Below are 24001 nucleotides of genomic sequence, written 5' to 3'. Positions count from 1 at the left end.
CGTAGCGGAATTGACAAGTCTGGAGTGTCTTGTGCATATTAAGGATCAATTTTCCTTCGGTGTTTTTTGCATGTGTGCTGTTGTATCCTGCTATGATGTGTATTGGTTCGCTCGGATTATAGGCTTCAAGGCAGGTTTCTAGTGTTGCTGTGAGTAGGTCTGTTAGCTTTTCTGTGTCCCAGCGTGTCCAAGGATGTTTCTTCTGCTGTTTATTTCGCAGTTGAGTTTGTATCCTGGCTAAGGCTGGCAAGTGTTGAGAGGGTATGTAGGAGCGAAGCCATACTAGTTGGCCTAGTAGGGTTTGGAAGTCCTGACGTGTCTGGGGTGGGTGAGTCTTCCAGTTCCGCTGGTTGGGAAGATCATGTGCTGTCCCTTGGCGGGTCGATCCATCAAAGGTGGTACCCAGGAACTGAAAGCATGTGGTCAGCTCAAGGTTTGACTTCTTGTCGTTAATTGTCCACCCTTCTCGCTGTGAGTGAGTGACTAATTGGTTGGCCTTTTGTTTGCCCTTATTTCGATCAAAGCCCATAACAGTGAGGTCATCGACGTAGTTCCAGACCTTTACATCTTGATCTTCCTCTCCTATTTTCATCATAAACCGTTGGACAGTAGCATTCATTTCGAAACACGCTACAGCTGGAGAGTTGCTATAACCCTGGGGACACGCATTCCATTTGTACATGCTTCCCCCAATACACATGTTGAGGAGGCCTTCTTCGTCGTTGATGGGGATCGAGAAAAACATATCCTTTAGGTCGACTGTACAGCCCACCCAATTTTTGGCTTGTACTTGTGACATTTCGTGGACAATTTGTGACAGGGTTTTGGACTGGGGTTGGGCCAAAATGTGGCACCTTTTATTGACTTCTCTATAACCGGTGACAAGACACACTGCTGTTTGGTTTCCTGGTTTTGGTATCCCCCATCCTGCTGACAGGTATGTGCTTGTTGTCACTTGTTGTATCTTACCCTCATCTAGGAGACGTTGAAGTAGAGTGACTCTATAGGTTTCTTTTGTTGGAATTGGTTTGTAACGCCAACGACTAAGGCGGATAAGTCTGGGCATGTGTATCTGCGACACTTGAACCGGGTAGTGCTTGAAGGACTTGTTCTTTCAGTTGCAGGGCTCGTATTCCTGGGATTCCAAGTAAGTTGATTGCCCCGAGTACTGCTGTCAGGCCTCTTGGGTAGTGGCTTGGAAAAAATTTGACTCGCTGCACTTGATCGATCGACTTAAGGCCTTGTATGAGGATTTTTCCAGAGGTTAGTACATGAGGGACAGTCGACTGTATAACGTTAACTTGAGCTCCGGTATCTAATAGGAATCACACTGTAGTTGGTTGTCTTTGGCTATCTGGGTGTCGTACATTGATGCTACAATAGGGTCGCTGATCTTCATTGCCGCCGGGGCGACCGGCGGCGGCTACTCATTTTTTGCCTTGTCTCGGAATCCCAATGTCTCAGCCAGTTTCTCTTGTCCATCGTCCCCGAGTGCTCGGAGCTGCGACTTGCTGAGTCCGGACTTCGCAAGTAAAAATCCAAACATGGCTCGTTCTCGTGGAGTTCTCTCGAACCGGATGGCCCGCTCAAGAAGTGCCCCCTGAGGCCCCGTTCGTTCACTGTCGTTGCCTTGGGCTGGGGTACCGGCCATCATTACACTCCAGTTCCCTGTGTCTGTGGTGGCAGCAGGGTGGACTTGGGTGGTGGGTGTAGGTCTTGAGAGTGCCTGGAGTCGTGGGAGTTGGCTCAGGATGTTTCCTGCGGGCTGACCGACTAGTGGGGCTAAAAGGAGGCGAAGGGTGATGGCGTGGTTTCCTCCATAAACTTCTACACAGGCTTCTACTGCCTCGATGGTTGTTGGTACAGCTCCCGGATTTCTTAGGAACCGATGAGGCCACAGTCCATTTCGCTGAGCTGCGGTTAATCCCAGTTGGTGCACTCTAGGATTCCAGGTACAATATGATGTCCCTATAATACTCAACAAAAGTTGTTCGGCGGTAGGGTCTGGTGGACGTCCTTCATGCCATAGATGGGACTTGTGATCGATTTGTCCTGCGACGAGGGATGGAAGCAGGATGTTCCAGTGTACATTATTCATTACGTCTGTTAGATCAGTAACATGTCCTCCACTCCATGAAGCTTGACAGGTTAGGTAGGAGGACTCATCTAAATCTAGTTGCTCCAACCCATGTTCTGTGACGAGACAACCTAGTCAAATCATTAATGTTTCATTGGATTTAATCTTTGACTCCTTGTGTAATTCTTGCATCTCCACTCGGGTGCGGGTGCGATATGTGGTGGTGGTGCGAGTCACTCCCTGTCCATCGGCCACTTGCTTAACTAGAGCAACAGGGTAAGCAGTCATGGGTGGTGATGGCTCGGAGTCTCCGGATAGAAGGGTTGGATAAAGACTTTCCTTTTCTTTTCCGTTTCAGTGGTAACTCCTCCCCCTTCCACATAAGGGGCTGGTGCGGTCGGCGCCGTGGGCGGTTCATGCATCGGTGGGAGTGGCTTTCCCTTCTCTTCCGCCTCGCTCCCGCCATGTTCAGGTTTTGGCGCTATCACGCCGCCGCCGCCATTTTCAAGCACTGGCCCTGCAGCTTGTTCAACAGCCATCTGTGTTACTGTTTTTAATTGGGATGTGAGGTCGTTGTTCTCACGTAACGGGATGGACACTGTGCGGAACAACACATCGATTATCTTCCCCTTATCCCATTTTGGCCCCAACCATTTTTCGGCCGTGCAGCTGTCTGATTCTAAACTTTCACGGCACTGCATTAGTAACTCGTGCCCTCGGGACCCTTCTTCTAGTCCCGGGCAATTAAACTTATCAGGCGGGGTTGGTTCGCCGCCTTCCTTAACATGCCTGAAAGAGCGGGTGAACTCCTGAGCCGGGGTGGGATTAATGGCCCTTGCCGCTTTTACTCTGCTCAGGCTTAATGTTGCAGTCGCCTCCTGTGGTTGGTAAATGACTGTGGGCGATCGCATAATACACCCAAATGCTTCAGGGCTTAAGGTTACTGCCCACTCTTTTCCCTCTGGCACTTTCAGGGAGAGGTACCCAGTTATTTTGTTCTTCTGGCTTACTCCCCCACTCTGGTGGTACACGATGTGAGCCCAGAGCTCATCAGAATCATTAACTGAGCGTGAACCCTCCCTCCAGGGGCAGAGATTCACCAGCGTCCCCTCCATGTTCTCTGTTCCCTTCTGGCATCCTGTTCGTGATGCCATGTTGTGCCCTGCAGGGTCAGGACCTGAGGCACAGTGATGAATGAGGTGCATAGGTACAGCTTGATTAAAGGTGTTTGTTTACAAAACAAATCAGCGACTCTCTCTCTTTACTCTCTGTCTCTACTACTCGGATCGGATCGCAAATCGGGTCGGTGCGCAGGGAAGGGGGTACGCCAGGGACAATTGGTGACAGAGAAGCACTGACACGGTTGGCCAGACTGCGGCAGAAGGGACTGATCTGCTGGTCCCAAAATGGCTTCTGCCATGGCGTGGACTCAGCGAGGCTTTTAAAGACTTGCCCCCGCTCCCCCTGACGTCAGACTGGTAAACTGTTTTCGCGCCTTTTCTAAGATTGTGGGAGGGGTTGGGTGCTAAACTTTGTGCTTACGGCACTCTAACTGAGGTGAAATACAAACAGTGACGTGCGTGCTTTGCAACTGACTCTGTGTGTCTTGGGGCAGAAGCAGTTCCCGGCTCTGTATTGATTCTTTGCTCTCCTCAGTTTGTGGTTTTGTAGGTGTTAATCCTTGCTCATTAACTCATTATCCTTGCTAGCTACTGTGTATTGAGCTGGACCCTGAATGAATCATGATTGATTGGTAACACAGTAGCTTACCGCACATCAACTTAGCATGCATCATGCTCTCAATAGAGGCTACCATCCCTGTAAGTTTCATCTGAATCAGCCAAAAGACAGCAAAGTTATAGATATTTCATTGATTCCCCATTATACCCTATGACTGAATCTCCGAATCGCAGAATCTTTTCTGAATCGATTCAGAAAGCCTGAAGCTTCCAGTGATTCAATTTGGATTCATAGATTCAGCATCCAAATCATCTCTGAATTTGAATCATGATCTGAAGCTTTGCACAGCCCTATTAGTTACCCCCCTGTTTGAAGCATAAGTTGCCAAAGAGAAATCCAGATCATGGGGCTCAGTATATTCTAAGTGTTTCTTAACTGAATACTGTGCTGAAATATTTTTGCTCAATGCTTTTGCCCTAGTTTTCCTGTAAGTCAAGTCTATAGGCACAGCCAAGTCATGGTAAATTGTTTTATTAACTTTTACACTACAGTCAATGGTTCTGTAAGACTGATGATGCCTAACAGCATGATACACTTTTCAAAGTTCAACAACAATCACGTTATCATCATGCGTGGACTTGCTAGATTTAAAGAAAGTATTTATGTTGGAAGATGTACTTGCACTAGGGCAGGTCAGCTTCTGCTTTTCAGGTGAGATGTGTTGACTCAAATATTGTTTTCCTTGATTGCTGACATCTATATCACATCTACAGAGGCTTCAAAATGTATGGTGCTTTCCTTTTCTACTTGTTGTAACAAAATCATATTCTTTTGACCACTAGGGATTAAATGATGTCTTAAGTTTTAGCATGGTTCCCTGATCAAGTACAACACAAGCTAACCGCTTCCTCCTCCTGGTGTTTTGGCAAGTACTTGCTATTTGGTTTATGAACCCCACACCAACGAATGCATGGGACCCTGTGAAATGAGGGAAAGCATGTGCCAGGATCAGCAGCAAATTTGTCAGCCTCTGTAGTTCAGCCAGCAAAGAGCCTTGCCTCACCCCCTCTGCATTGTAGTTTTATGTATCCCACAGCTCTGCTGTTCTCTCCAAACAGTCCAGCCTTGAGAGAACGTGGCACTAGCAGATATGAGGCTTGAGCACCAGTTCCCTGCACTGGGATCCAGTCTCACTCCAGCCCAGCTGCACACTTGGGAGCCAGGAACACACACTGCACAGGGACCTCACCTCCCCACTATCAGCATTCAGCACAGACACTGGGCACCCAGGAATCTGCCCTGGCCACATACTGGTCAGAGCTGGGCTGAGTAGGGTTGGTGGGTGTTGAATGCCTGTGGCAGTGCAGTGGCAGGTCTAATTAGCACAGCTCTCTCCAAAGGTGGGTTGCCACCAGAGACATAACTAATAAGATTTGGGCCAGTGACCTCTTTCACCCTTCTTCCTCCAAAGCTACCTACTGCCACCTAAGCCCTCCCTGCTCTGTGCTGAGGGCTGTTCTCTCTTCCCCACTTCCCTTTACCCTTACCACTAATTGCTGTTGCCATCGACTGCCATCAAGGGCCGTGCTTTCCATACTGGATTATATCCTGTTTTCAGTATCCCCATGTATTTGACATGCCATATTTACTTGAATCCAAGATAAGGTTTTCTTTCCATCTGTCAGCATGGTGGGGCTCGTCTTGGATTTGAATACTGGCCTGGAACAGGCAGAAGCGCAGCTCTTGCTTTGGCCTTGGACTTGGGGTCAAAGCCAGAACTGAGGCCCTGCCTGCCCTGGCACAAAGTGCCTCATTTGATGGGGGAGGGAGCACATGGCTAGGAGCAGCACAGCAGAGACTGTAGGGTATGGGCAGAGCATATGTCATACCCTACAGCCCCTCCCACACCTTGCCGCCCATGCCTGTGCCTACTCCGTCCACCCCCCTCCCCCTCCTCACCTCCTTCTCCCTTTCCCCAGCTGCCTCTCCTCCCTTATCTCTGGCTCTGGTTCTTGTACATCCATCCCCAACCCAGCCAGGCCAGAAACAGTGGCTCTTTCTTCTTGACATAGGTGGATTAATGGACAGACCAGCTGGATCCAGGCCCAGGGGCCACTACCAATTCAGGTCCCCTGAATCCTCATCAGGAGGGAAGCAAAAGCCATGGTTTTAAACTGTTTTTGTCTCCCAGCACAGGGACAGAAATGGCACCAAGTTTAAAACTGTGGCTTTTGCATTTGCTTCCCTGTGATCTGGGAGCAGGGCCCTTCCACCATTGGGGCTGAGGGGTGTGGGGCTGGAGCTGGGGCCAGGCTGGTCCAGGAGTGCTGTGCTGGCTGTGCTTCTGCAGGCAGGCAGTGGGGGGGAGGCCAGGGTTTAGGGGGCTATGGCCACCCCAAAATTCATCTGAGCCCCTATCCCCCGTAGCCACCTCTCCCACCACTGCTGCCTGCCCGCAGAAGCATGGTGCAGTGCTCCTCGCCCTGCCCAGCCCTACACATCTGTACAGCTGCATGGATACACCCGGGCAGCAGCTCTCTGCAGGTAAATCTAATAGGAGCTGGGGCAGGTAACTCAACGGAGTAGCAGGTAGCTCATGGGGAGGGGGCAGGGAGCTGCCTTAGACTGATCATGAGTGGGTGAGGGGGGCGGCCTGTGAGGGGGGGAGCGTCTGTGTCTGTAAGCACCTGTCTGTCTCTCTGTCTTTGTGTGTGTGTGTGTGTGTGTGTGTGTGTGTGTGTGTGAATTTGTTCCGGAAACTTCTATTGGGGTAGAGCCTGCTTAGTTAAGGTCTGAATTTGCCCATCAGCCATTTGTTTTTTAAATAAACATAGTCAGAAGATGTATTAGTCTGATAAATGGTGTTTTGACTCTGAGGAAGTAGGAATAAAATAGCATTGTGCTGACCCCTAGTGCCACTGTTCCACTGCGTAATTCACTCTGGTGCAAATTTGGAGTAGACAGATGCGGCTGCAGGTCAGAGAAGCTTAACACAGTTGAATGCTATGGGCAGGAAACAGCTTTGAAAAGCTTGAAACTGTGGGTGGGAAATTAGATGGCTTTTAGTAAAATAAACTTCAGAAAAACCTGGTGAGGATTCTGTGCCAACTGTTTCTTCATTGGTCAAGTTAACCTTACTTACATGTAGTCCAAAACATCTCGGTGCCAATATTGGTAGGCTTTTTCAGACATTTTCATAAACCTGTGGTATTTCAAAATCTGTGAAAATCCTGGCTGATCCATCTTTTCCCATCTTAAGCCTTGCCTAAGAAATCCAATAATATTCCGCTCAAAAGTAAAGGAGCAATGGGTAAATTCATTGACTGTGTTCAAATAAGATTAAGGATTCGACTTAGACTAGCAAAAGCAAAAAAAAATCCAAATTAAGGCTGCCCCTGTTTTTAAACCCCCCTCTCTTCACCCTTTATAGCACAATAACAGGTTTTCTTAATGTGAATGTATTTCTACATGCCATAATGCAAATACTCAGATCAGCTCTGAGGGAGTATTTGCATTATTTGCTAGCTAAGATACTAAAAAGATGTTTTCTCAATGCGTGGTAGGGAAATTATTCCCAGAGGGAATGTTGCTGGTTAGTAGCTCTTGCTGTCAACAGGTGTTACTGCAAAAGTAAATTGGCTGTACCAGCAGATCCATTAACTGCTTCCCTAGGGTACTGTGTTCTTCTTTTGGCCTTCTCACTCTATTCTTTTCAGGTATTCTCACTTATTCCTCAGCACCACTATGCCATATGGGCAGGCTTTAGCTTATAGGCTAAGTACAGACAGTCAAAAAATGCAACGCTGAATTGATTCAATCTTTGCACATTAATCTAAGCTGCATAGATTGAACCAATAAGCAAGTGAATTTACTGTTGATTCTGGGAATGCAGCCACATGTCTGTGGTGGCTCAGGCCAGAGGCCAGGGGGCACTAGAGAACATCTCCCTGCTCTGTTGGCTTGGAGCAGACAGCTTGAGCCATCCTACAAGGTGGGGGGTGGCTTCTGGGGGAGGTGCAAAGCATCCTGGAATTCTGGGGAACTGTGAGTTAACTTGAATCTGGAGGGGATCTGGAACAGAAGTTCAATAAACTGATTTAGCCTAAATCAGTCTGACACTACATCCATCTAGGTTTACCTTAAACCAGTTTTGGCCATTTTGATAGTGGTTTATGTGCACTGAACTTCGGTTGTGTTACAAATTTTAACAGGCTTCTGATCACCTATACTGGTTTATGTATAATTTATGTTCCTAGCCATAGTGTTCTTTGGAAATTGATGCAGGACAGTCCAGAGGAAGCAGTGTCATTTCACTTATTTGTTTATTTACTTATTTATATCAGTTTTCAGGTATTTTCTAACCGGGATTTAACATGCAGGTATTTTTTAAACTTTTTTTTTAAGGCAGCAGCTGTGTATGCCAATCCAAAAGTCCAGTTGAAGCAATACAGATGCTGCCTCTTTTCAGTATTCATCCTCAAGAAAAATCACCCCCATCCTAATTTCTTGCCTTTGTTCCTGTGACTTCCCTGTAGTCAAGAAATAACATGCCCTTCAACAATTACAGTATGGAGCTTCATTTTAAGGCCTGGCAGCAACTGATAATTTGATGTGTGACAGATAATCTTTGCAATCACAACTTCTATGCAATGTGGCACCACTGAAAGCATACCATTTACCTAAAGTGCTCAGCAAGATTGTGTGTAATATTCTTTATATCCTGTAAAACTTTAGTCTGCAATTGTGGGTTGGTTAAACAGCAACAGAAGGTCTAGTAGCTTTTCTTTCATGTGTTTGTAATTTTCCACCAAGTTCCCAAAGAAATTTCTTATAGCAGAAACAGATACCATCAGATCCTTGGGGCAGCATCCGATAACAAAAGAAGAAAAAAAGAAGTTTTGCGGTAGCATATGAAAATTGTCAAGAATCTCTTGAATCTTGTTGCGGCTTTTTGTGGGAGCTGTTAATGTGCCCTAAACCAGTGTTTTTATGTCCGCTCATATTTAAAAATCTGGTAAGTGTTGTAGCACAGATTTCACCTAGACACCCAATCAATTTTGAGCATAAGCAGAAAAGTTGTCTTGTTTTTTGTGTGTGCTTTTGTTTTAAAATCAGACTCTTTGCTGTCTTTGATTTTTTTTTTCTTATTAATTGGGAAAGCATGTGCCAAGAATCAAATTTGTTTTGCATTTGTTTCAGATTCAAATTAAATCCCTTCACCCCAACCAAGGAATTCACTAGAAAGGAATGATCTGGTGACCTTATCATGGGTTTGATCTCATGCTGATCAAAGGCAAAATCTTTTTATACCAAAAAGAAGTGAAAACAAGAATTAAGACCGTTCTCTGATTACTGCTGGATAACCATGTTCCCCCTCTCTCTAATACCCATCAGAAAATGTTGAAAAGGAGCCTGTTATCCATTCTGTGTAATTTTAATCTCTTTTCATTTATTGGACGTATTTATCACTCACCTTCTGAGAGAATTTGAGTTTTAATATATAGGTGCTTTATGGTCCGTTACAGCATTTGCAATAAACCAAATAGGAGATTTACTACAGATAATGGTAGTTAGAAGCCTAAATCTCAGTTCCAATGCAGTTAAGTGCCTGACTCCTGTTGTTGCCACATGGGCATCTCTCTTCAAATAGAATGGTCAGTAGAACAGTATTTTAAATTACGGGATCATTTAAGGCCAGAGATGCAGCTGGTAAGGGACATAAAAATACAAGAAAAGGGATTCTACAAGTATGTCAAGAGTAAGAGGAAAACCTGGGATTCCATAGATTCCTTATGGAATGCAGAAGGCAATCTAGTTGCAGACAATGCTGAAAGGATTTAATGTCCTTTTACTTCAGTTTTCACAAATAGGGGGAGCTACCAGCTGTCAAGTACAGTTGGCAGCAACAATAGGGAAGGAGACAAATAGGCTAGAGTAATGGCAGAATAAGTTAGGGATTATTTAGTGAAGCTAGATGCTTTCAAGTCAGTTGGGTCAGATGGGATGCACTCAAGGGTACTGAAGGAATTGGCTGAGTTACTTTTGGAGCCATTGGCTATTCTTTTTGAGAACTTCTGGAGTTTGGGTGAGGTCCCAAATGACTGGAAAAAGCAAATATTAGTGCCTATCTTTCAGAAGGGGAAGAAGAAGTTTCCAAGGAACTATAGTCCGTTCAGCCTGACTTCTTACCAAGAAAGATCATGGAGCAGATCCTTAAGGAATCCATTATGAAGCACCTCCATTATTAAGCACCTAGGGGAGAATAAGGTGATCAGAAACAGTCAACATGGATTTACCAAGAGCAAGTCTTGCCTGACCAACCTAATTTCCTTCTGTGATAAAATGACAGGCTCTGAGGTTGAGGGAAGTGCAATGGATGTGAAATGCATTGACTTTAGCAAGGCTTTTGATATTCTCCCACAACATCCCCATTAGCAAGTTAAAGAGGGTTATAATAGACTACAAACTAAATATAAACCAACAGTGTACTCTTGTTGCCCAAAAAAAGCCAGCAACATCCTGAGTTGTATTAACAGGAATGTCTCTTGCAAATCAAGGGAATTAATTCTTCCTCTCTATTCAGCACTGGTGAGGCCTCAACTGAAGTACTGTGTCCAGTTTTAGGCCTCACACATCAATAAAGATGTGTACAGTTTGGAAAGAGTCCAGTGTAGCGCAGCACAAATTATTAGGGGCCTGGGAGGCAAGACTTATGAGGAAAGGCTGAAAGAGATAGCATTGTTTAGTGTGGAGGAAAGAAGAATGAGGGGGGATTTGATAACAGTCTTCAAATACCTAAAAGGTAATTACAGAGAGGATAGAAATGAGCTTTTCTCTGAGGCTGTAGAAGACAGGACTAGGAGCAAAAGCCTCAAGATGTAGCAGGGGAAATTTAGGCTGGAGATTAAAAGGGTCTGTTTGACTGTGAGACTGGTCAGGCATTGGAACAAGCTACCTAGAAAAGCTGTGGAATCTCCATGCTTGAAAACTTTCAAAATTGGTTAGAAAGACACTTGGCTGGAATGGTTCAATTGGGGATGATCATGTATTGAGCAGGGGGCTGGACTATATGACCTTGTGAGGTCCCTTCTATCTCTACTTCCCTGTGATTCTACAATCCTATGCATAATATAATGCACTCATTTGCAAAAGTGTTCTAATAGCTTTTGAATTTTGTTAACTATAGATTACACTGAATATATTACAGTAGCAGGTTTGGGCCCCAGGGCAGTCATGATGTTCTCTGGTGGACACATAGCTCCTGCCCAACTCTGGCTCTGTGGGTATGGGTACCTTCCCATTTCTCTCTTCTGCCATGCCTTGATCTAATTAGTTAATCTGGAAAAAGGAAGGCTGCCCTACAGTCCTAGAAGGAGTCCTCATCTGTCCATTGGCCAGAACATCTCTCCTGGCCCCTGCTGGCCCCAGTTCTGCCCCTCAAACATTAGGTTGGCCCTCCTGGCCCAACCCCAAGGCACGTATTGCCTTAAGAGCTATTTGTGGTCTCTTTCCACCCATACACTTATGCCCATGCCTTGCAGATGTTACCAGTTATACCAGTTATGACTTCAGGCCTCCCCATACCTCCATACCCTTGTTGGGTCTTCTGCCTTCCTGACTTCAGCCCCTTTTATCTGGCTGGATCCCTCTCAGCCTAAGTCCACTGTGCCATACTTGACTTCCAGACTTTTGCTCCTTCTTGGACTGTGGGCCCCTGGTCCCAGTCTCACCTCTCTCAAGCCGTGGCCCCTGGCCCTGATCTCACCCCTCTTGGGCTGTGGGCCCCTGGGCCTGCAGGCTTTGCCTTTCTCTGCTTTCTGCCTGCCTGGTCTTGAGCCCCAGCCCCTGGCATGGCTCTAAAACCACACATGTCCCTCTGGCACCAAGGTGACCTGGTATAAACCACAGTGCACCCCTCAGATGCCCCTCCATGGATTCTCATCACCCTTTATAGCCACATCCTGTCCCCTGGTGTAAAGCTTAAACAAACACATAAGCCCACTGGCTATACCCCAACACTGGGTCTTACTCCATGCGAGCTGAAAGCCTCTTGTGGTCCAGAGGGCAGTTCAAGTGCCAGGCAGTCTTTTTCATGTAGGCATTCTGCTCAGGAATTTCTCTCCCTGCTGCCTGCCAGGCCAGACTGACCACTATTTCTTAGGCCCTGATTATATGCCTTTCAAGCCTTGTCCCTTCCCTGATGCTTCTCCTTTCAAGTAAGAGCTGTCTGGCTCCCTGCTACAGTTGCTTTAAATCAGGCTTGTCCAACATATGGCACGGGGCCATCCATGTGACCCGCCAAGACATTTTCTGTGGCCCGCGGTGCTGCAACGGGAAACAAAAGTAAACACTGTTTACTTTCATTCCCACCCCTTGCCATCCCCCAGCCCCTCAGCAGCTTCCTAATGGCTCCTGAAGGGCTGAGGAAGAGACAAGGTTCCCACATGCACTGCGTCAGCTTGACATTTCCAATGCGGTGAGGCTTCTCCCCTCCCCCCTCATTTCACGGTGTCTCTTCCTCGCCCCACCCCTCCCTTCCTCATTTGTTTGGCAGCTCCTCCTCTCTCCCACATTGCAGGGTTTCTGTTCCTAGCCCTGCCCCTCCCTCATTTGTATTCTGGCCCCGCCCTGTGCCGGTCCCCGCCAGCCACGTGGGCTGGAGCAGGTCGCAGTGCAGCAGGCGCAGGGGGCGCGGATGCCAGCTTGGAGGGATGCTGCGGCTGGGCCTGTGGGTGATGCTGCTGCCACCGCTGCTGTGTCTGTTGGGACGGAAAGCTGGCACTGCTCCCGCCTCCCCGCATCCCCCTGCACCTGCATATCTCATGCTGGGGTTGGTGAGTTACGGGCTTCGGGGAGGGAGGGACCTATGCTGCTTGGGCTCGGGCTCAGGCTGCCCCGGGGGAGAGGGAGCAGGGGCGTGTCCCTGCACATCCTGCACCCCCTTGTAGAGTCCCCACATGTCCCCCTGGCTGCTGAGCCCAGGTGCACAGGTTTGGGAGCATCCTTGAGGCCCCCCAGGTGGCAGGGAGGACACGGCAGGGTCAGGCGGCACCCCTTGACCCCTGTGCCCCCAGGCTGCAGCCAGACTGGACAGGCTGTGCAAACACCCACTCCTGCTGGCCCACTGGGTGATAAAAAGTTCATGATCTGACCCCACGTGCAAAAAGGTTGCACACCCCTGCTTTAAATTGTTCTGTTTCAACCAAGCCTGTATGACTCTTCTGTTCCATAGTGAGAGAATGAGCAGGGAACATTTTGGAGACGAGTTTTGTTAATCCACTTTTTACTAAGCGTAGCACTTTATAGTCTGTATGAAAAATATCTAACTTTCTTTTTTACTCAACAAATATTTACCAGCTATTTACTGTAACAAAATCTCATTAGCTGGACTTTATTCATTTTGCATAGCACAGTGTAGTACAGTGTTTTACTACAATATTATAGAAAATTATCATAAACAGATAAGATAAATAAACAAGAAATACCTTATGATCATTTGTCTTGTTATCTTGTGTTTCTTCACCAGAACTCAACATTTGATAATTCATAAAATGCCACTGTGAAATGGTAACATTCTTCTGGCAAACACAATGGTTATCCTAAGTCACAAAATATCTTAATCCACCTACATGGATTCCAAACCTAAAATTTCCAATACATTTCTTAACAGTTGCAGACATGAATGCCCCATTGGCTCATATTGGCAAGGAGTTGCCCTCTTAAGGTAATGGAACTGATCGTATCAAAGCAGAACTGCAGTGACTCCAAACAAAGTTTGTAGAGCTACTTCAGTTTAACCTCAGCATTATCTGTTGTTCTCTGTCTTTTGCTAATAAAGCTCCATGCACACTTGTGACCTATAGAAACAGTATAATGAATTGCAACAGAGCACTGGGATATTAATAAATCTTCACTTGGTCTTATTGTATTTTTTGCCTCTCTTCTTTATTATAGCTTTGGGTCAGATTATGCTGTATGTAGATGGGATGAATGGAGTGATAAATCATAATGAAACCATCCAATGGCTCTACACTCTCATTGGCTCAAAGGTAAGAAGCTCTCAAGATATCTTGTTTATACATTTTTCAATATTTTATAAACATATTGTATTTCAGTGCTTGTGCAGTAACTGTTAAATTTGGTGGTAGGATGGGTTCTCTAGTTAAGTGATTTGCACCTTAGTATTGATTGCTTAGGCTAGATGTATACAGTTTCTTTTTAAAGAACAAAAGGAATTTAGGAAAAATAACTGTGTCCAGAATTCAGACCTTGACGTTTGTGAAGCAAAGTAATTAATCAGAAGACTTCAGCAGTTGAAATATAGTCCTTTCTGCTATATTTGGTACTTTCATTTTATCTTTTATGGGTCTTGCTCAGCATCCAGGTTTAATAGATTTGTAAATATTTATGCAAGAAGGAACTTCTTTGGTCATTTAAGATGATCTCCTTTATAATTCAAGCCAAAGATTTCACCCAGTAATTCCTTTGTACAGCCAGCTGTGTTTAGCTGAAAAACTTCTAGTTGAACTAGAGCATATTTTTTACAAAAACATGCAATCCTAACATAAGGACTCCAAGTGAAAGTGTCCCTAGTCTAAGCTGAAGCAGACCGGAAAATGCAGGTGTCTTTCCTGCAACTGCATAACTGAAAAAAATGCTCAGACACTTATATGTCTGCCTCCCTAATTTTGATCATGGTCAGATTCATAAAAGGTTTGGCACTGTCCTAACTAGAAGTAGAACCAGACCCAGGTTGTAGGCAGTGACCCAATGTCTGGAGGAAAGACTGTAGATGTGATGTAAAGTGTTTCAGGTAAGGATGATGCAAAGCCTACTGGAATCAACTAGAACCCCTCTCTATTGACCTCACCAAATTTTGGGCTAGGCTTCTAAAATCAGTTAAATATCTATTCAGGATTCCAGTGTGTGATATCGCTTGACCTGGTGTTTCATAACACAGGTAATTACCATGTTTTTAAAGGAAAGGTAACAGATGTTTGCATTTCTTTAGTCAGCCATTTTTTTTCAGGCCCTCAAATTTCCCAGGGCGGTATTTGGAGAGAATTGTTTTTCACAGTGTGACAAATCCTGACACTCTCTGTCTAGGGTCTCCTGACCCAGAGGAAATACAGTTCTATGACTTAAGGAGGCGGGAACTAAGGGAGAGAATATTCCCTGCCTATATGTGACCAGATACAAGTCAATGGAAGGACTGTCATTTACTTCAATAGGAAGTGGTTTAAGTGTATAGGACAATGCCCTATGTTGGAAGATCTTCTCATACAAATGGCCAGGTAATGAGTGGAACATAGCCAGACCACTCTGGCGGGCTATAAAATGTATTACTGCTCCCACCTTTCAACCCCTGAGGAAGTCAGGAATGTGTAAGAGCCCTCAGAGGCCCCTGTCAAGCAAGCGTAAAGGATACGGTATTTAAAACAGCACATGTTTATAGGGGATCTGGAAGTTCCTATTGCTGGTGGAGCTGTGAACCAGATTGGGAATGATGGGAAATTTCCAGAAATTTTCTTTGGATGGTGAGCCTACAGGAAAATTTTCCTTTGGAATAACTCTGTAACACAGATGCAAACACCCATGCATGTGAACATGCATACACCTTGAGTCGTAGTGGCCTTTTGAGCCTGTAAAGCACTAGCAAAATTATCAAGGGGAAAAACTGTGTCTGGGTTTTTATGAGGACTGAATCACTTTGGGATGGCAAATAATATCTGTACTTATGGAAAAAAAGATACTAGGTAGGACTGTCAAATGTAAGGCTTCATGAAGCTAAGGTATAACAACAGCTCATGGTTGGATGGAAGATCAGGAAGGAACTCTTCGTTTCCTGTATATTTTTCCCCAATTTGCTGGACATGTTACATAGCCTCTTAGTTCCTTGAAGTATTAATATTAGTCACAGCTACAGAGATGATGCCAGAGTATGTGCAAGGTTCAGGGCCTGGTGTCCCATGGAACGCAGGCAGGAAAAAAACAGAAGATACTGCAATGGGAAAAGAGAAATCTTGTTACCTTCTGGATTAAATGAGCTGTCTAGATTTTCTTTGCTATAATGAGCCTGCCTTTAAGATTCTCTTGCTCTCCCTGGAGTCAGACAAAATAATTATCTCCATACCCTGGCTCAGTGCCTGCTCCTAGAAAAATGCAGACAATGTGCATTGAAGAGCTTGGTTTCAGGTAGCATCAAAGATACCTTTTTTTTTCATTATTATTTGACTGCCTTGGAAGAAGTCTAAGACACTGTGTCTGTGCCAAAAGTTAATAGAAGGTATGACAAGTTCACTAGCAGAATGTGTGATGTGACAGCTGCTTTATGTACTTGAATGTGGATTTGACTTTGCATGAAAAATGAATCCCATAAGCTTCTGCTTTTTCTGCAGCAAAGGATTATAAAAAACATCCCACCAAACAGTAAGACTGGTAGCATTACTAAAGAGACACTAAAGGTATCAAAACAAAGCAAGGAAATACAAGGTATACAGTGTATTTAGCACAGCATATTAATTGGTGACTGGAGCATACTGTTTCTTGCTTTTAAATACTGCATAAGTCCTTCAGGGGAGATGTGTGAAGTATTATCGTTGGAAATCTTTTCTATCAAATTCCATGTTTTAAATTTATGGTTAATTGTTCAGTCGCATTCATTTGTACTCCTAATCTACCTCCATTACTCACTTTGAGTAAGACAAAGATTTCTTAGGGTGGTATCTTTTATTGGACCAACTGCATCATTGAGATAGAGTTGGACAAACTTTTAAATATAAGACATCCCTCATCATACATGCAAAAGCTTGTCCAACTCTATCTCAGTAATACAGTTGGTCCAATAAAATACATCACCCTAAAAAATCTTTGCCTCTTGCATACTTCCTGGCCCATCAAGGCTACACTATCATTCTAACACTATCATCACCTTGAGTAATACAGGGGCTTTTCTATGCTTGTTTTTTACACTAGGTATTTTCGGTCATTGCTAGTGGTATTCCAGTGCCAACTCTCATAGCAAAGGAAACTGGAGCATGTGTTGATGGGTCCCTGCACTGCTGGCCTTTTATCACTCCATTGTCTAGACCAATTTTGAACAGAGTTACAGGGCATAAAGGTTAAAATTACCCTAGCCTGTAAGCACTAGCACCTCTACTGGTGACAGGAAATACAATAGGTAGAAAAAGTTAGTGTTAGGAAACCTGTACAAGTATAAGGGAATAACAGAAGGTATTGCTAAAGCTGACACTACTTTTTTCTGTTTTTCCTGTCAATTTTACCTTTTTCCCCATCTTATTTTTCTCATGTCTTCCCTGCAGTCTGTTCCCCATCATTACACAAGCATATAAAATAATAGATTTGGAATCTAATAATCTTGAGAACCATTTTAAGTAAGTAAGAAGGAAACTGTCCAAACCAAATGGCCAATCAGACACAAATTCCTACAGTTTTTCAATGGATGTAGTAACCTATCTGGCCTTTGTATCTTTTGAAAGTCCCCCTACTTGTTGGTTTAAATGTTCTGGATGTTCTCAGTTCTGTGCCAGCAGCCCAGTATCTTCCATCTTTATTTGAGTATAATTTCATGCTCTGTGCGGAAATTAAAGACTTGTACATGTACCCAGCAGCTTTGAAGACAACAGGAACATTGCTGTAATCCTTAAACAGACTCTAGGTTTGACTGGATTGGAAAGGTTGCTTTGATAGGAACATTGATTTTATTTAGTCTTTTTGAAGAAATTTCAACATAACCTTGTCACGGACAGAATGATGTTGTCAGTTTTTGTTGTAAGTTTTGTGTCATAGTGTAAATTGGTTGTAAAGGGGCATAAAACATGTTAGAGATGGAGTAGGATCCCTTTTAGAGCTCTGTGGGGTTTATCACTGAGAAGAGTTCAGTTGGATATTAGATGACATTGGAAACGTGATGCCTATACATGAGTGTGGCGGCTGCTCCAACACGGTGTAATTATAGCACATCAGAGCAGACTCAATTAACCGAGTCTGCTAGAGCATGACTGTACCATGGTTCAGAATGGAGGTGGGGGCACTTTAAAGCTCACCGAATAAGCTTTAGATAAAGTGCCCCTGCAGCCATTTTGAAATGTGGGGATGCTGATACATGAGACACCCTGAGCACTTTAATTAGAGTTGCTCTTGGAGTTGCTCTAATTAAAGTGTTCCTCCCCTGCCCCCAAGCATGTGTATAGGCCAGGAGGCTTGGTGTGTTCCATAGTTGGCTAAAAGTTACATATACTAAAGTAGTCATCAGTCCTTGTAATGCAGTTTTTTAATCCTGAAATCAATGCTTACATAAATTGACATATAAAAGAAGCATATAGAGCACTATGGCAACACTTGTTGAAGAAAACTTTACAAAGGTGTCTTTGCTGCGTAAATCCACAATTTGTTTCTGTTCACCTCAGACTTTAGAATTCGTCTATAAGACAGTATTAAGAGTTCCCAGAACTGTAGCACAGCTTCACTTTCTTCCCATCTGTGAGTATTCCTGATGATACTAAATTTTTCCCATTTGATGATCCAGGTTTCTCTAATTTCCCCCAGGAGATCTGGAAAAAAAACCTGTTTTTGGCATTGTTTTTAATGGAAAGTAATCCATTTTCGAAGTGATGCTGAGTAACCTCAGAAAACTGAGTGGAATGCTAGGCCTAGGTTGATATAACAAGGTTAATTAAAGATTTATATCTCACATATTGTTTTAATTTTTTTCCAGTTTGCTTCTGTCTGGGTTCAGTATTGTAAGGATAACTATGAATCTTAGCTATTTGGTATTTCCTATGCTTTGTATGAATCTTTTGTTCCATTGATATTAAAAGGCAGCCTTGGTTTGCATTCTGGAGAGATAGTGAGTCTACAAAGTTCCCAAAAGACTTTGGGCAGGACTGATTAAGAAGTATCAGAAGTATCCTACTGATTTTAAAATGGAAGTGCACATAAGCAGAAGGTACCACTAAGAGGCAAATTCAAAGTCATGGAGATTAATGGAAAGACTTAGTTAGATTTGGAGAATGTCCTGAGAGGTGATTTTTTTACTTAGGATCTAGAATATGGAAAGCCAAATATGGTCTGGTTAGAGCAAGAAATCAAGCCTTTTCAGTCCTCTGCTCTGCTTTTGACTAAATTTAAATATATGCTCATGTGCTTTTCTGAATAGAAATTGATTTAAGTAAGTGCTTAAAAGTAAACTTGATTTTCTCTCTCATACCTTATCCTTTTATGAAAATAGGTTTAATATTGTAATAATTACTTTCCCATTTGGGAAGGGGAAGCTTCAATTGAACCGTTTTTTGTTGGAAAATTCAGGTTTGTCAAAATTGAAACACTTTACCAAACTCATGTCAGTTTTTCCAATCTTTGGTTTTGGAAGGAAAAACAAAACAAAGCTCTGGTGACATTGAAATACCCCCTATTTTGGGTATATCTAAAACATATATTTTTTTAAATCCTTTGCAAAGAACGCAGGAGTTTTAAAATTTTGTTCTGGTTAAAAAAGAAGCTACATTTTGAAATCTTGAATTCCTTCCTGAAACAGAGTCTTCAGCTTTTACCATCTCTATTTCAGTTCTAATCCTCTGTACCTACCATATCCAACAGCTGTCATATTCTTTGAGCTGCATGTCCATGAGCTGCCTCATTATCTACATCTCCATACATTTAATCACTTGCCATTCATTACCAGGGATCTGGGTTTTCTGTTTCCCACAGAAAAACGGAGTAAACCATAGATGTTACCTTTTACCAGAGGCAAATGTGGATTTCTTATTTTACCAGAGAAGCTTGTGGATCTTGCAGTTTTGCATTGAGCTCCGTGAAGTCTGGCGGAGTTGGGAGGGAGCGGTGGAGGGTGGTCAGGCAGGGGGCACCATGCACATGGCCCCAGGCAGCTGGGAGAGCAGCTCCCATAGGTAAATGGTGGGGCAGGATTGAGGCCTCTGTAAGGAGAGAGGGAGGGGAGGGAGCGGGCAGGGCTGGGGTTGCTGCCCAGCCAAGCAGTGCATGGGGCTTGGGGCCTGGGGCCACAAAGCACAGCTTCAGGGCCCTGGCAGGGAGCATGATGGGGGCTTGCGTGGCTCATCCAGGGGAGGGGAAGGGCTGGCTCCCTGCTTCCATGCACACTCCTGAGGGGCAAGGGGGGGACCCACACCTTCCAGATCTGTGTGCAGGGTGGGCACGGGCTGCACACTTAGGCTCCTGTGGGGTCTTTGCAGCCCAGTGGGCACAACCCAGTGTGGCAGGTAACAGCAGAGCCTCACAGAGAAGCTGTGAGCTCTACGTTGCCCTTGCAATGTACCCCCTGCGCGAACCTCTGCTTTCAGAGGCACAACCCTGCACCGCTGCTCTCACTGCAGCCACACGCACAGGAGGCACATTGCCAGTGCAGCACAGAGTTCGCAGTGGTGAGCAGCTTCTTTGTACAGCTCTGTTGTTCCCTGCTGTGCCGGGTCACACCTGCTGGACTGCGGAGGCCCCAAGGGAAGGAAGCAGGGTGGGAGCCCAATCCCGCAGCCTGCATCTGCTCCGCATACTGATCTGAGAGGCGTGGGTACCCCTTACCCCCGGGAGTGTGCGCAGTGACAGGGAGCCACCCCCATCCAACCCCACAGCAGGGGGGAGTGGGGGCAGGGGGCTGCGGACCCAAGTCTGTAGCCCTGGCAGCTGTGGGGAGCAGGAGCTGTGGGTGGGGGGCGAGGGGCACCAGCAAGGCTGTGGGTGCTGTGGGAGGGGGAGTGAGAGGCATGAGCTGTGCCAGAGGGCTATGGCACCAGCAGGGCCAGGGAGGGCTGTGGAGGACCCTTAATTTTAATCACAGATTTTGGGGGTTTTATTAGAGCATTTGTGATTTTTTTTTTTTCTTTTTTTCTTTTTTTTTTTATCAGGGAATTTGTGATTTTTTTTTAAATTTTTTTTTTATCAGGAAAAACCAGGATCCCACTTACTTCAGCCCTTTTTCACTGATGTCAATGCGATAAATGATTTTGGATTTTATTCTATACATTATCTTGTCATCTTGAAATCACTGACTTCAGCTCATCCAGGATATTTTCTCTTTGTCAAATAGGTTTTTTTAGACACCTGTACAAATGCACACAGAAAATGGTCTACAGATGTATACTGAACACAGGTTCAAAGTAGTGGAGGAAAGACATGGAGGAGATGAAATGCAAGGAATAATAAAATTTAAATTAAGTCTGAATCTCAAAAATAAATTGCCACCCAAAATATGATGTACCTTTCTTGTACAGTTTTTAAGAAAGAAACACATTTTGTATCTCAAGTACATACTTAAGTGTGTTCGGTGTAACTAAACTTCAGGTAATTCTCCCTGAGTGTTAGGAAATGCATTATTTTGTGTGAAATGCGAGCCTGACTAATTTTTGGTCACCACCCAGAACAATATGCATGAACTCTAATTTAGGCATTAAATATTCTGCAGAATCATTTTGGACTCTGCTCGATCCTTATTTGTTTGTATAGTTAAAATTACTGATCTGTGCAGAATAGACAAGGAAGGCAGGGAAAGTAAGCGGATGTCAGAAAACTATTTTCTTTTTTCTCTGTGCATCTGAATATTTTTCTTGACGCATGGGAATTTGCCTTCATTCAGTTTTAGCTTACATGTTCTTTTAGAGGGACACCCCAGGCTAGTTCTGATGTTTTTTACATGATAGTAAAACTGTGTAACTCTTGATTTTACAAGTTACTCAGAATTTGTACCAGAGAAGCTATTGCAAAATGAACTAAGATATTAAAGATAAGTTTTGTCACTTGTTTTCTAGTTATTTCCTGGGTGGACAGGTATTCTGCATGAAAAATATTTGGGAAGGTTAGCCTAACCCAGGAGTTGGCAGTGTATGGCCTGTGGGCCAGATCTGGCTTACAAGATTTTATCCAGCTCTATCAAGTGCAAGAACACGCTATCTAGTGTCCACTTCTGTCTGCGCTGGCTGGAGACAGGAGAGCCAAACCATGGTAATTTGTCCCCCTTAGTGAAAGGAGCTCAACCCCTGGCATAGTGAAAGGAGTTCAACCCCTGGCATAAACTTACAATGTGGACTAAGAAAGTGGGCTCTTTTATGTGCAGAATAGCAGTATTCAAATGAGGAGCTGCTGGAGAAATGCTATTCTAGATTTTTTGCCCTCTGTGTAAATAAATTGTAAGATGAGAATCTAGTCTCATGTCCTTTATAAAGCATTTAGCACTAGTCAATGATGATTCTGTTTAAAACAGTTCAGCTTTAACAAAGTTAGAAAACCTTAAAGCATCATATAGTTTTTGTTTGGTTAGGGAGGTCCAGTATGTATTTGTTTCCTTATCCTCTGTTGGTAAGGGGTACATCTGGTGGTTGGCCTGTGCAGCAGTAATGTCTCCTAAGTAGATGCATTTTTCTCTCCTGCTGCTGTTTGTCAGTGAAGAAAGCCGGCCTGAGAGGTGGAAGGGCATGCCTAAGGGATTGACAACTGAACGGCACATCCAAGAGATAGAGCTCAGAACTTGCAGCTCAGGGAAAAGGAGCTGTGGTAACTTTAATTTTACTGCAGCAGGTCGGAGTGTTACCCAGTATAAATTAGGCTGCTCTGACAGCTGTTGTAATTTATTATATACTCTTACGCTTCTCCCCTGCTCGCAGCCTGGAGGAACATTAGATCCCTACGGCTTGTGCAAGCTATGAAGATGCTCAACTTGTCCCTGGTCTGTGCTCTGATATGCACCCCTTCCCACACCACATACCAGCCAATGCATTTTCACATTCTGTTTCTGAATTCTTCTTTGGCTGGATCTGGTACTTTCAGACCCCTCTGTCTCCTTTGTGTATCAAAAGAGATTCAGAGCAGTTGTGTGTGGGGGGGTCTCACCTAGAGTTCTAATTTTATAATTTACTGTGTGCAAAAGCTCCTTTGACTTCAATGGAACTATAGTTATCCATGCCGGCGAAGGACCTGACCCCACATAGAATGTAATATACATTTAACCACCAAACTGCTACTAAAATCCAGATGTTTATGCACCCTCTGAACATATTTCTGTCACTGTGGGAACTTTGACTATTACACTTCCTGTCTGTTAAGGGCCTATTGAAGTCAATAGGAGCTTCCTTTTGCCCTTTGCATGAAGCCCTGCATTTGTAATTTTACAGTTATATGAACATAGTTTATTTTGCATTGTATTTAATTAGGGCTTTGAAGATAAGGATCGGGATGTTGCAATAAACTTGGAATTGGAGCAAAGATAGAGTACGTGGTGTGCTCCCATTGGCCTGCCTTACATAGCAGATAGGCAGCATGCTGCTGACTGAACACTGTTGCATTACAGGTGGGCTTCAAAATCAATCCACAGCAGAGGACATTGTCAGTCCAGTCCTACACTGATAAATATCACTGTAGTTAAAACAGTTACATTCCTTAGGGGGGAGATACAGAATTGAGCTACCCATTGTATCAATAGCTATTTGTAAGGAAAATTAATTGAGAAGATCTGAATCAGGGTGCTTCACCCCTGGCCTGTAAGCCAGATCCAGCCCATGGAGCCATGTCGTCCAGCTCATGAGACTCCCCACAAGCCTGAAAATATGGCAGCAGGGGAGCAGTCATAGCATTATTTTGGCAGCAGGAGGCCACTAACTGCTGGACCTGTAGAGAGCCCCCCATGCTGGACAACATGGCCCTCCATGCTAGATCACAGGGTTGGGCCAGCACAGGATCTGTCTGGTGCAGGACCCAATCTGGGTTTGCAGGACTAGAACTGGCTGGTACAGGGCACAATCTGAGCACACAGGGCTGGATATGATTGGCATCAGGCTTCATCTGGCTAGTGTTGGTCCTGATCCGGGTACATGGGGCTGCATCCAGTCAGTGCATAGCCTGGTCCCAGTGTGCAAGACTGGGTCTGGCTGGTGTGGAGCCCAGTCTAACGTGGATCTGGCCGGTGGACAGCCTAATCCAGGGGTGGGCGAAATACAGGCCACGAGCTGGATCCAGCTCCCCAGGTGATTTCATCTGGCCTGCAGGCAGGTGCGTACCAATTCACTGTATCTGGCCTGGCTCCAGGCTGCCCCTGTTGTGCTTGCATGGTGCCAAACCCTGCTTACTCCCACAGAGGCAGCACACACTGCACTCTCACCCTCACCCACAAGACGGCCCTGACTCCAGCCCCGCAGGTAAAGAAGCAGTGATGGAGGATGGGGGAAGGGCGGTGGGGGGGGAATGGTGGTGGGTGGGCAG

General features: G+C 44.8%; 1 protein-coding gene across 3 annotated transcripts in view; it reads left to right on the top strand.

Moving 5' to 3' along the window:
- The window catches only part of FHOD3 (formin homology 2 domain containing 3), a 783635-nt gene that overhangs the window by 495013 nt on the left and 264621 nt on the right, over positions 1–24001 (top strand). For all 3 annotated transcript variants that reach the window (XM_019520693.1, XM_019520685.1, XM_019520696.1), the window contains exon 7: positions 13712–13806. In XM_019520693.1, the coding sequence (XP_019376238.1) occupies positions 13712–13806 (95 nt within the window). The remainder of the gene's footprint in view (positions 1–13711; positions 13807–24001) is intronic.

Source organism: Gavialis gangeticus, unplaced genomic scaffold (genome assembly GCF_001723915.1).
Source record: "Gavialis gangeticus isolate Ggan-Ray unplaced genomic scaffold, GavGan_comp1, whole genome shotgun sequence".
Taxonomy (NCBI): Eukaryota; Metazoa; Chordata; order Crocodylia; family Gavialidae; genus Gavialis; species Gavialis gangeticus.
Note: the sequence above shows the minus strand (reverse complement) of the source record. Positions and strands in the feature narration are given on the sequence as shown.